The sequence below is a fragment of the Lynx canadensis genome, chromosome A3 (assembly GCF_007474595.2).
Source record: "Lynx canadensis isolate LIC74 chromosome A3, mLynCan4.pri.v2, whole genome shotgun sequence".
Classification (NCBI taxonomy): Eukaryota; Metazoa; Chordata; class Mammalia; order Carnivora; family Felidae; genus Lynx; species Lynx canadensis.
Genome location: NC_044305.1, coordinates 21,249,990 through 21,263,556, shown reverse-complemented (window position 1 = coordinate 21,263,556; position 13,567 = coordinate 21,249,990). Strand labels below are relative to the sequence as shown.

The following is a 13,567-nucleotide window of genomic DNA, read 5'->3' as shown; positions in this document are numbered from 1 at the left end:
GTGAGGGTCATTTGAGATAACGGAGGTAAGATGTTATTAGCAAAGTGGCGATATGACTTTTATTTGATTGAGGTTTTAATATCTAATGTTCTAAGTTTCTCAGTATGAGCCAGTGGCAAACACAGGAAGAGGCTTAGTATTTTCAGTCCCCCAGATTTTGTGCAAGACTAGAAGGCATAGTGGTTAAGAGCACGAGCTCCAGGCCCAGCGTCCCCAGGTGTTCAGGTCTGGACCTGGGCACTTAGTTCGATTAGACGGTACTGATGAGTGCTTTCAGGATGGTACCTCCAGCAGCAGACCTTTGCTTCGGATCTTTCTGTGAGTAAAGTTTGATATGCTTCTTTTAAAAGTTGCCTTTATTTTGCAGGGAGAGAACAAAGAATGAGGGAGCTGTTGTAAACGATATTTCCTGATTCTTTTTCATTCTAAAAGTAACATCAGATCTGTGGGTTTGGGGTTTTTTCTGCTTGTTTTTTAATCCCAGAAAATTTCAGGTGGATTGTCTGGAAGACCTAGCTTTACAGGTAGATGACTGCATTTCGTAAAATGATTCCGGGCTTTCAGGCTTTTTGCCTTAAAATTAATTTCATAGTCTGCTATAGTGTGTGAAATTCTATCACAATCAGGTCTCCAAGAGACACATGATAAATGCTTAGGTAACCAGGATTACTTGAATGTTAGCCAAGTACAAGGCCCCTAGAGACACAGGGACAGGTTGGAGAATAGAATAGACGGTATACGACATGAGGACAGGCAGATTGGAGCCACCCATAGTGTTTGCCCTGCCTGTAACAGAGTGGTTGAATAAGTCAAAAATGAAGTGTAAATACTGTGGTCGGAAGCTGAATTGATAGTGGGAGGGTATGTTGTTGACTGACAGATTTCCTAGGCTGTTTTTAGTAGCTGCCTGGCTAGATTGAGAATCCCAGGCGTCGTAACTGCTGACTTTGTACAGATGAATCAGGGCAGAGTTACCAGAGCAGGCTGTCCTGTTAGTGTAAATGGAAGCAATATAGTCATTTTTGGCACAGCACTAACATCTTCCAAGCTCTGTGCCGCCTCTGCTTTCAAGAGGTTTCCAGCTTGGGTCTGTTGACACTTTCCTAGGTATTATAGGAATGTAAAGAAATAAGATGCTTAATGTTTCTATCAGAGAGATAAGGCCCATGCCTGCCAGTGGCCATTCAAAGTAGCAAGGGCCAAGTGCTGTGGACGTAGAGGGAGATGATGATTCGTGCGGTTACCACTAGTAGACATTGATTACTGTCACATCGTTAGAGGCCATTATAGGTTTTTGAGCAGAGAGAGAGGTGCAGTGGGTGATTTCATTTCATAAGAGTGTAGTCTGAGTTGAAAAAGGAGTGACTAGATGCAGGGAGACCAGTTGGGACAGTGGTCTGGACCAGGCATGGAGAAAGCCACATTACTGATAAGAGGCAATGGGAAGGAACAGACAGGAGAGATCTGTAAGGTTCCTCTCAGAAGCATAGACTCTGCTGGAAGTTAGAACTTCGGGAGAGATCTTGGTGGTCTCCAAGGTGATGTACTTGGAAGATGGGGCCAGTGGAAGTGTTCAGTGTGAGTAGGTAGGTAGTTCAGGAAAGGAGGAGGCTTAGGGAGGAAGTCATGATAGTGCATTTCCAATAGGTCCTCCAAGTGGAAAGAGGAGAGAATTGAAGTAGGATGATGTGGTTTTTTCTTATTACACCCTCTTCCACCGGGAGGACAAAGGACAGAAATGGGCCTGTGATTATTTTCATTAGTTTGATTTCAGTCTTGTAATGCCATGAGCGAGTGGCAGCATGAAGTGGTAGAAAGCACTCCAGTTTCGGAGGCAGGTGACTTTGGCTACAGGGCCCAAACGAGGTGGGTTGAAAGCAAAGACATAGATCTGTCTAAGGCTTTCCAGTGCCCAAATTCAGTGATTCTGAATGTCCGGAGATACTAAACGGTGTGTGGCTTTTATATATAAGAACTTCTGTATGGAAGTTTGAAAGCTGAAAAATTCAAGTTTTGTAATTTTTCTACCGTTCTTAGCATATCTAACAATTATTTAATCGAGCACTGTTCTAGGTGCTTGGAAGTGAACCAAAAAATATTTAAAAAATTGTTTTGCTCATGTGCTTATTTTTTGTTGGTGACTCCTGACTCAGGGGCCTCTTTGATGCTGTGGTGGCCAAGTGTCTACTTGGGTCATACTCTACGCCGCATATTAATTAGCAGCTAGTGTGTGCTTAGTACTGTTAGATACTTCATATGCAAATTATATACCATTAGATTATTCTACAAATATAGCTGTCCTTATTTTCCATAGTGCAGGACTATAAAAATGACCATGTGAGCTGAAACCATGCAAAATGATCTTAATGGGAAAAATTATGATCGTTCTATGACTTTTAAAAATTCTTTGTCAGAGAATAAAAAACTCACTGTTCATTACAAATCTATAGGGAAACAGAAAAGATAGTAACACTCATGGTTGCCTAGCATGCTGTCACATAAAACGTTAGAAACATTGAGAATTAAAGTGTTTTATTTCTTTGTAATGAGCTTAACAAGAGGGGTTCGTGCAGAGCTTGCCTTCCTGTGTCATCTGTGGTACGGAGCAAGCGTCCTTGAAGTTTGGATCAGCTTCCGGCAGCTTAGCCTTTGTGCCTGCCGTGTCGTGAGATAAGTTGGAGAGTTCCCGAAGCGTGAAGTGTTGTTAGCGTTGCTTCCTCTGGGACACGGTCATCCTTTTCGTCACAACCACTTTCTTCATTTCTGTGGACAAGCTGGCTTTCCCCAGGTGACTCTGGCTGCGGACCTAGAGTTTCTGGAAGGGTGTGGCAGCACCAGTGTCCCCTCCGCCAGCTATGTCTTCTCCAGCTCTCGTGACGTTCCATTCACTTCCGTCATGAGCTTTAGTTTTAGTTTCTGGGCTGCTCTTTCATCTTTGTCATTTTCAGCCAGTTCCCTGTTTTGACTAATCATTTTTATAAAATGCCATGTGCATTTGATCACTGGGAGACAACACAGCTAAACACTTTGCTGGTGGTGTGTGAACTGAAAGAACAGCTGTGCAGTGACCAGCCACTGACCTTGAAAGAAGTGATGTGGTCACCAATCATGATGCATTTGTATTATTTATGCAGTGATTTGTGGACTGAAGTTAGTGAAGTTTGTTCTTTATGTAATTACTCAGAGTTAATATGCCACAGTAACTGAAATTTGGACTGTGTTGTTGGGGGACTGGTGTTATTTAAACTGTGGTAGCAAATCCATGCATAATAGAATCACGCAAAGTGAGGCCTGCTTGTGTTGCAGATATTTAGTAGAACAGAGGAGCAAAGCATTAACAAAAAATAGAACCCGTGATACTGACTTGGCTTTCACATCAAGCATAGTTTGGTGAGTTAATGTGTAAGGTAGAAACAGGAACTACATCCTTCTTTCCAGGAGAAAGTGTTTAATTAAGCAAGAAGTGTACGTTATTCTGTTTATAACTCACAGAGTTCTAAGGCAGGTGCATGGCGACCTGTCGTTTGACAGATGAGAGAGTGATTGTGTGCTGCTAAGGAATTTGACTGCAGTGGAAAGAGCACAGATTTTTGAAAGTCGTACATACCTTTAGATGAGTTATTTAACCTCTCTGGGCCTCCCATTTTCTCACCTGCAAGATGGAGAGACTACATCTTAGGGTTGCTGGAAGGACTAAATGTACAGAAGCTGTTGCAGCGCCTGGCACACGTTAGGAGTACCATTGTTTCTTTGCTTTCCAAGCCTGAACGTGTCATTTAGACTTGTGTCCCACAGATGTTTGGCATTTATTTTGTATTGTCCAATTTGATGCAAAAGGAAAGAGTTTTGAAATGGACATGCTTATCATAGCGTGGGTGTTTAGAGTTTCTGACACAATTTTATTGGTTGGTTTCTCTCTACTACAGGTTTCTCCTGCTGTCGAAAGTAGACCGTATCTATGAAACCTTTCCTAAGCCAAGTTGGAATAAAGTGAAGAAGCAGTTACCGTTAATTTATATGGAAAAAGTTTTGAGCATTCCCAGACTCCAAAAATAACCTCTCTTAGGCTTTTCTGATACCTTAGGCCACATCTTGCTAACAGATGCACAAAATAAATCGATATGAAGCACAGATGTTCACAGATACAGCTCAAAGCTCTGGTGGCTTTATGTTGAAATTCTGAGTGTAGTTTCTGGAATGAACTTGGCGGGCCCCTCTGGCTGCTTGGGGTGCACACCACCTCTGTCAATGCTCCCTTCAAAATAAATGCTGACCACTATTCACTTTTTGCCTTTCTTTGTGAAAGCAAATATCCTCTCTGAATTTGTTTTGGTTGGTGAAAACGGATGCTGTTACTGTAGGTCTTTCATAAAAGCAAGCTTTAGAAAAGTGGGGAATGCCTGTTTTTATTTTCTGAAGTCCTCCTGGGAAGTATATAGTGTTCCATTTAATATGCAGTATATTCTCTACAAACCCTCCCGTATATTGGCTTGCTTTGTTATATTGTCTCATGGGTTTCTTGCCACTTTACTTCTCTTGTTACCTTTTATTTTTAAGAAATAAGCTTTTTAATGAAATGTGTTAGTTGGGGAAGTCTCGTTTTTAGACGCATGTTTTCGGTAGTATTTTTTTCAGTGAGTCAATGTGAGATGACAGACCTAAGACCATTTTTGACTCTTCAGTAATGTAGGGAACTACCACCAATTTAAAATAACTAGCGTATAGGTTAACGTTAAGCTATCTTTGGAAATGTACACCCCCTTTTGCCCTTTTTTTGCATGTGGCCCATTGTGCATAGCATTTGACTCTTACCTACACGGGCTGTCGTGACCCAAGTTTGTGCCCTATTTCTTTCCTCTAGCAGCAGAAGAGAAGAAATCCCTGAAGCGAACTTTTCAGCAGATCCAAGAGGAGGAGGATGACGACTACCCTGGAAGCTACTCTCCCCAAGATCCTTCTGCAGGACCCCTCTTGGTATGTCTGGACTCCCAGAAGAGTGGGGCAGAGCAGCTTTGTGGCATGACTTCTAGTTGAAGATTATGGCCACAAGGTGGCGCTAGGAACCAATAGTACAAAATCACCAGAGGGCAGTTCTGGGGGCGCTGGGTGCAAGATCCACCCAGGGAAACTTGGCAGATAGCAGGCTTGCCTTTGTCTTCGCATGCCATGAGCCTGGATGGGTTTATGTCTTATAGAGTATTTGGACTTGGCTTTTTTTCACTCCTAGGAATTGACAATATTCTTAAAAAGTAGATTTTTGTGAAAGGGTAGATAATGCTACAAAGACATTTGAATGTCCTCTGCTATGGCTTTTCTCCAACGGCATGGTTATTTTTTTAATAAGTAAATAACTCATTAGTTTCTAGGACAGTCTGTGCAGCAATAGCAAATTTGCTACAATATAACCTATTTAAATATTAAAACAGGCCGTTGAATTTTTAATTATATATCTGCTGTTTAGCCCTTCATATAAATTGGCTCATGAACTCTGTGTGGTTTTAATTTTTGCTGTTTATTTATTTATTTACTTACTTACTTACTTTACTTACTGTCAAAGAAAGTGAGGCTCAAAGAGACAGATTAAATAACTTGCCCAGTGTCATAATTTGAATCTGGGTCTGACTGACCTCAGAGACTATGCTCTTGACTGAGTTACATGGCCTCTCATTTTGCCTAAAATAGCTTTACTTTATTATACATGGGTCTGGCCAAGACCCATGTAAATAAGAAGCATGTCTGATTTGTGTTATGTTAAAATGTTGACTTATCTGGTGGGTTAAGTGAAAACAGCGTTACATATCTTTCCATTTAAAAACTTCCAGGAGGACAGCCTGAATTATCAACTTGTAGGATAACTTGACTACCGTCTGCATTGTCAGTTTGTCTCCTGGGTCTTTATGGACTGGCTAACCTGTTGGTGTTCATTGTTTTCTGATGATTTAAAAACCTCTTTTTTGATACACAGAGTATGCATTCTTGGTTTGCTCTTTTCTGTGTCTTTTCCCCCTTTGTTTATAATTAATGAGTTTGACACATTTAATTTTGGGAGTGGCTGCCAAAATCGAAACTGTCATCTTTGTGACATTTATTTTGTAAAGCAAATCCAAGGAAGAATTGAAGTCGGCGGTGTCATTTCATTTAATCAGTCATCACACAATTGTTCAACATCTGGTGTGTATGCCTTTGTTCTGTACTGGAGACCAAGACTGTTCTGTATTAGAAATCATACATTATTTGAAACTAAGCAGTGACCAGGCGCCTGGGTGGCTCGGCCGGTTAAGCTTCTGACTCTTAGTTTCAGCTCAGGTCACAATCTTGCAACTTGTGAGTTGGAGCCCTGAGCTCAGAGCCTGCTTCAGATTCTCTGTCTCCCTCGCTCTCTGCCCCTCCCCCACTCACACTCTCTGTCTCAAAAATAAATAAATGAACATTGAAACCTAGCAGTATGAACCAGACTCCATTTCTTTTAAGTTGCCGAAACCATGCTCTTTTAAAAAGTTGTGGCGTTTTTTGTTGTTGTTGTTGTTTTCAGAATTATGTAGAATTTCTTTATGTTCTGTCATTGACTTAGAAAAATTAACTTTGTACATTCTCTTAGACTCCATATCATTGACCTCAGTATAGGCTCTGGTACTAAGAACAATGTTTTTTAAATGTCAGGGATGATTATTTTTAGAATTGGCCTCCACCTCATTTATTTCTAGCTAATTTTCTTTAAGTCTCCTACATCTTAATGGACAGCGTTGTTTGTGTTTTCATTGTACAGACTGAGGAACTAATCAAAGCTTTGCAGGACCTGGAGAATGCTGCATCGGGGGATGCTACTGTCCGGCAGAAAATTGCTTCTTTGCCCCAAGAAGTGCAAGATGTTTCTCTCTTGGAAAAAATAACAGGTGAGAGGGTAGAGTTGGGGTGAAAGGTGAGGGAAGAGGGATATATCTCTGAGGCATCAGGCCCCAGGACATGCTTATGTTTGGAGATAATAGACTTCTGTGCGGTTTGAGTTTTGCAAAACAGCAAAGCTGTTGAAATAGTCCAAGCTTTAATAGTGATTCTAGGAACTATGCAGAAATGCAGGCCTGCCACTACCCGCAGCACTCCTAAGTCAGGTCTGTTGAAAACACAGGGCAGATTGTGTGTGTGATGTGGGGGCCAGGAGAGAAGGTATTAAACTCGTGATCCTCTTACTAAAAAAAATTACGGTTGAGTGCTGTGTGATTTGTACACACTGACACACCCCGTGGATGGTAGTGCCTTTAATGCCAGGAATGCTGGGTGTGTATTGTCAGTCATGTCGTTTTGCCCTCATGATGATCACCCCCGTTTCAATAGGGAGGGACAAGTAACGTTCCCGCTTTATGCATGGAGAATTGAAAGGAAGGAGTGAAGCATGAACTCATGTTTATAGAGTATGCTCTGTGCCAGATACTTTTTTTTACTCTTGGTGATAACCTTTTGAGGTCACTGAATATCCCCATATTGCGTCAGAGGAAATTGAGGCTTTGAGAGATTAGGTGCCTTCAAGAAGTCTATTGGTGCCATTTTCCCCATGGCATTTGCTCACTTCATGTCTCCGTGTCCCCTTTTGGTAATTCTTGCAATATGTCAGACTTTTTCATTATATTTGTTATGATCTGTGATCAGTGAGTAGGACTCACTGAAAGTTCAGGTGATAGCATTTTTTGGCAACAAAGTATTTTTTGATTACGATGTGTGCATTTTTTTAACATAATGCTATTGCACACTTGGGGGGGGAACAGCGTAGTGTAAATGTAACGTTTGCATGCGTTGGGAAACCAAAAAATTCACTTGACTCACTTTATTGTGATACTTGCTTTATCGCAGTGGTCTGGAACTAAACCTGCAATATCTCCCGAGGCACACCTGTATTTTAAAGGGGGTCAGGGAGAGCCTTTTTGATGAGATGACCTTTGATCAGAGGACCCCCAAGATTAAGAATCAAGCCGTGAGGCTCTCTGAGGGAAGGAAGTGCCACCCAAGCAGAGAGTATAGTCAGTCCAAGGAGAGGCCTTGAGGCTAGGAGGGTGCTTAGTTGGAGGACACAACATGGAGGCTGTCTAAATGCCACAAGCCGCGTCTCGGCTCGCGCTCCCACTTCCCCATCTCCAGCAGTTGAACCCTCTTCTAGATTGAACAGTCTACTGCTCCTTCTGCCTTTTTCCAGCTTCCACTTCTCTGTGCCCTTATTTTCTTCACTTAGCATGGAGTCTTTGTAATCACTCCCTTACGTACACCCTCAGTCCCTGTTTTTCTTTGCCCTCTTGCCTGTGGTCTTCCGGCAAACCCCAGCTTTTCTCCTGGTTAAATTCAACTTTTATTGTTACTATAAGGATCAACTCATTTATTCGTACTATCCGAATCAAAGTCTGTAAAAATTGGGAGCAACTTAACATAAAGCTAGCAATGTATGTGATTTTATTTATCTGTTTTCACTGACCTAAAGGTCTCATGTCTCATAGCTTTTTTAAATTAATAAAAAATTTGTTTTGATTGTTTTTTAACGTTCATTTATTTTGAGAGAGAGAGAGCAGGGGAGAATCCCAAGCGGGCTCCATGCTGTCAGTGCAGAGCTAGATGCACAGGGCTTGATCCCACAAACCGTGAGATCGTGACCTGAGCTGAAGTCGAGTCGGACACTTAACTGACTGAGCCACCCAGGCTCCCCTATTTTGATTTTTATCGCGGTAAAATACACCTAACAAAATTTACCACCTTAACTGTTTTCAAGGGTACACTTCAGAAGTGTTGATAAGTACATTCACACTATTGCACAGCCGATTTCCAGAACTCTCTTCATCTTGCAAAACTGAAACTTTATACTCATTTAATAACTCATTTCCTCCTTCCCTCAGCCCCTGATAACCACCATTCTGAAATCCAGCTTTTCCTCTGTTCCTTTCCTGGACCTGAACAGCTGAGTGTGGCTGGGAAAAACAAATAACGCACATAGGCTGACTCTTCTTCCTACTTTGGTGGGTGATGATGCTGTTTTCTAAACCAGCCCCCTACTTGTTTGTTAGCCCTGTTCCTTCTCACTACTCAAGGATGTAGCTCCAACAGTTCTCCATTTTCTCCGTCTACTGGATCATTCTTTATGGCATAAAATCATGTACTTTTTTTCCCACGTGGAAGAGACTTTTTTCCTTGACCCAGATATTCCTACATTTCTCTGTTCTTTATAGTAAAACGTCTTAGATAGATTGCCTTTACTCATCTGCCACCATTTCCCCTCTTCCCATTCTCTGCTGACTACACTTTACTGAACTTGCTTTTATCAGTGTTGTTGATGACTTCCATGTTGCTAAATTCAGTGGTGAATTTTTACCCAATCTTTATCTGTGGTCACCGTAACTTGATCTTAGTAACCTTTGGCCCAGTTGGTCATTTCTTCTCATTTGGTGCAGTAGACAGAATAATGATACCCCTGACTCCACCCTGTTGTCCATGTCCTAATCCCCAGAATCTGTGAATGTACTCTTATGTGGCAGAAGGGACTTTACAGATGTGATGAAGTTAAGGATCTTGAAGTGGGGAGATAATCTGGATTATTCAAGTAGACCCAATCTAATCACAGGCTCCTTCTAAGAAGGAGGCAGGAGGGCAAGAGTCAGAGAAGGAGATAGGACCCTGGAACAGTCTTTGGAGAGATGCATTTTGAAGATGGAAGAAGAGGCCCTTAATAGTAAATATTAAGATAGTACATTTATGTTATTTTAAACCAGGGAGTTTGTGGTCAATTTGTTACAGCAGCAGCAGGAAAGTAGGGCTCCATATCCTAGCTTTCCTCGCCACTCTCTAGCAGTGGCTCTTCAGTATCCTTTGGGGGTTTCTTTGTGCCTCTTTTCCCTCTTCATGTTGAGTACTTAGCCCTCTTCTCTAGTTAGTTTTACTGTCTGTTCCTCTTAATCCAATTCGGTGGCCTTAAATAACCATTTTTAGGCTAATAATTCCCTAATTTACATGTCTAGTGTTGGCCTCTCACTTGAACTTGAGACCCGTACATCTGGCCTTCTGCTTAGTGTTGCTAGCTAGGTGTCTCCAAAGACATTTCAAACTTGTCTCAAACCAAACTTCTCATCCTCTCTCCAGAATTCATTTCTCTTATGGTCTTGCCCATATCAGTAAATGAGCCCCTCACAACCCTATTGACCAGGACCAAAACCAGTATCTGACATTGTTACCACTTCCACTGCTGCCGCCTGTGTGAGTCACCGCCATGTTCTCTTGGGTTACCGCCGCAGTCTCCTCTTTGGTGTCCGTGCTTCCTCCTTGTTTCTCGTCCCAGCCGTCACTCTGTGCTCAATATAACCAGAGTGGCCAGAGTTATCTATTAGAATGGAAGTTGTATCACGTCTCCCTCTGCTCAGAGCAAAGGCTCCTTGCCAGGCACTTTCCAGTTCTAGGGCCTTTGTACTTGCTGTTTTCTCTGCTTGAAACGGTCTTTCCCACATAGTCACATGGCTTGTTCTCTCGCTTTTTCCAGGCCTTGCTTTACATACCACCGCAGTGAACCCTACCCTGACCAGTACATTTAAAATTACACTCCTCCCTCTGAATGCTCCGTGCTTTCTCCTCTGCCTTTTCTTTCTCCGGCATTCTTACCTTCAGTTGATAAACATGAAAAATGTAGCATATTGTTTCTCTTCTTACCTGAGAATGTAAACTCTTTGGAGCAGAGAGTTTTTGTCCTTCCTGTTCCCTGTTGCTCTGAGGGCCTAGAATGGTGTTGGGCACATAATAGCAGGCCACGTATTTGTTAAGCTAATTGGAAGGTTTGGGGCATAGCAGTCTGATCGGAGTGGGTTTAGTGACATTGGTAGGACAAAGGGTGGTGGGTACCAGGAATATGGTCAGCTCTCCTGAAGAGTTCTGTAAGGGAAGCCGGGAGATGGGGCAGTAGCTAGAAAGCCACACGTGGCCAGAAGGTAGAGCAGCATGTCTGTATGTTCGTGGCAGTGCTTGTGGAGGAAGAGTAAAGAAATTGAGAGGTCTGGGGAAGCGTGAGGGACAGTTGCAGAAACAGAATGTTGGAGTAAGCAAGAGGGAATAGGATGCCTGTGCACAAGTGGAGGGCTGGCCAAAAGAGGCACACAGCCACTGGCCTGCAGAACTGGGAGGGCAGAGCATGTGAGGATAGGCGCAGTTGGGAGGTTCTCTGGAGTAAGCGTCTATCTGCTGCGCTTTGACTGCATTTTTTCTGCGACTCCTAAAATCACAGGTTATTTTTCTGGATTGTAATTATTTGTGTGAAGGAATTCTCTCCCTTGGTACAACTTGGAGGGTGAGAACTGATTTTTTTTTTTTGTAATCTTTTTTTTTTTTTAATGTTTATTTTTGAGAGAGAGAGAGCGCATGCACACGCAAGTGGGGGAGGGGCAGAGAGGAGACACAGAATCTGAAGTAGGCTTCAGGCTCCAAGCTCTCAGCACAGAGCCCAATGTGGGGCTCGAACTCACGAACTGCAAGATCATGACCTGAGCTGAAGTCAGAGGCTTAACTGACCGAGCCACCCAGGTGCCCCCCCCCCCACCTTTTTTTAATCTTAAAATTAGTGTTGTCCTTGCCGTTTTTGCCATGGGCGCTCAAAACATTTTAAAGAATTAACTATTTGGGGGGAAAAGAGATGCAGTCAAGCGAAGACAAAGGTAAAATCAACCTCACCACTCCGGCAGCTTGTTCTCAGACCTTACCACCGATCTTGAAGAATAAGTTTCACCATCTTCTTTAATTTTCTGTGATTGAGATTGTCTCTTTCCTTTGTGTTCTCTTTGGCTCACTCTTTCTTCCTCACCAAGAACATCCTTTTGTTTCCCTGCTCCTGAGGAGTGTAGAAGTTCCTCATCTTTGGCATCAGACCTAATTTGGGATCTCTCAACAGTTCACCTCCTGACATTCACATTAAGAAGGCATCCAAAAGTCAAACAGACTGTGTGCCAAACAGAAACTCTGTTGGGAATCCTTAAATCCCATTGCCTCCCAGAATACTGAGGCCTCTCACTTCTGATGACCTGTATTCACAGGGAACAGCATACCAGTATCCCTGTAATCCCCTTCCAGTTGGTCCCACAGAGCTGCTGGTGTCCCTAGTGTTCTTGGTTCAAAGAATTGATCCGCTCTTTTGACCCCTAACGGCCTTTTTTAAATGATATGCACATATTAAAGTTGCAGTTTCACCACACCCGCATGAAATTAATTATATCTATTGTTTCCTAATACAGATCATCCTTTTGTTTCTTCTTCTCCTCATTTCCTAATGTTGAGTCTTGTTCACCTTCTTTCCCAAGAATACCCTTTCTTTGATGCTTCCCGGTTTTTTCGCAAATAATGAGTTGCAACTCGTTAATGGGATGTACATCAGTCTGGTAGGTAATGACCAAAAAAAAAAAAACAAAAACAAAAGAAGATGGAACACTTTGTACATAGTAAGGATAAGTATTGTTTTATGAAACACTTCTTTTTTCTGCGTTTGCATAAAGTGTGTTTCTTAGCATGGGTCGCGGTTAAAGAATTTGAAAGAATGTCAGTTATCAGACCCTGTATTTTGCTGAATGGAAGACAAGAGCTCATCCCCGGGTTTAAGGCTTACGTGGTGTAAGGGGTAGAGTCCTATAGGTCCATTTTAGAGCCGTGGTTTTGAGTCCCAGCTCCTCCGCTGACCGCCTGGTGTCAAACCTGTCCTGTAGCTTTTATTTGGTCATAGTTTCCACACCCAAGAAACGAGTGCTTGCTTCTTTATTTCAAAAGAATGTGTGAAGAATACTTAACAAAATAATATGAATGAGAGCACTTTGGAAATTCTCAGAGGCAAGGAAAAATTATTTCACGTATGAGCTTAGATATCTCTTTCTGCTTGGTTTATTTATAGAGCTTTTGCAGGAATAGGCATTTAGAAATCCTTTGTAAGATTACCCTCACTTCAGGTAATTCAGAAATGTCCTATCTTATTAGGAGTGAGTGCCTTTGGGTTTCTCTGTCAGTCAGTCCGTTGTTTGTCTACAGGTTCTGGCTTATTTTTGGACTCTGTACGTTGAGAGAAACTGTTAACCTTCCCCAGAAATGTTTGCAATCATGCCTGTGTGATTTCTATATTGTCTCTATTTTTTGGTCTCATTTGTATGTAGACAAAGAGGCAGCCGAACGTCTCTCAAAAACAGTAGATGAAGCATGTCTGTTACTAGCAGAATATAACGGGCGTCTGGCGGCAGAACTGGAAGACCGGCGCCAGCTGGCTCGGATGTTGGTGGAGTACACCCAGAACCAGAAAGACGTTTTGTCAGAAAAGGAGAAAAAGCTAGAAGTGAGTACGTTGCAAGGCGGACCCAGACTTTCCAAGTTTCCCTGCCTATAGTCCACATTAGTAGATTTTTATTATGCTTTAATTAACACATTTTTTTGTCTTTTAAAAATTTATGAGATGAGAACATCCATCAGATAATTGTGTAATTATTTGAACCGAGTTGAAAATGAAGTCACGATTTTATGTGTCCAAGAAGGAACGAACCGGAATGCAGGAAACAAACAATGAAGTCTTAAAGCATTTAGGATC

At 42.2% G+C, this 13,567-nt stretch overlaps 1 protein-coding gene across 3 annotated transcripts in view; it reads left to right on the top strand.

Annotated features, from left to right (window-relative positions):
- Positions 1-13,567, top strand: part of RPRD1B (regulation of nuclear pre-mRNA domain containing 1B) — a 51,224-nt gene that overhangs the window by 15,893 nt on the left and 21,764 nt on the right. For 2 of the 3 annotated variants that reach the window (XM_030309627.1, XM_030309629.1), the window contains exons 4-6: positions 4,862-4,974; positions 6,767-6,893; positions 13,143-13,318. In XM_030309627.1, the coding sequence (XP_030165487.1) occupies positions 4,862-4,974; positions 6,767-6,893; positions 13,143-13,318 (416 nt within the window). The remainder of the gene's footprint in view (positions 1-4,861; positions 4,975-6,766; positions 6,894-13,142; positions 13,319-13,567) is intronic. The other variant, XM_030309628.1, reaches the window with a different exon arrangement.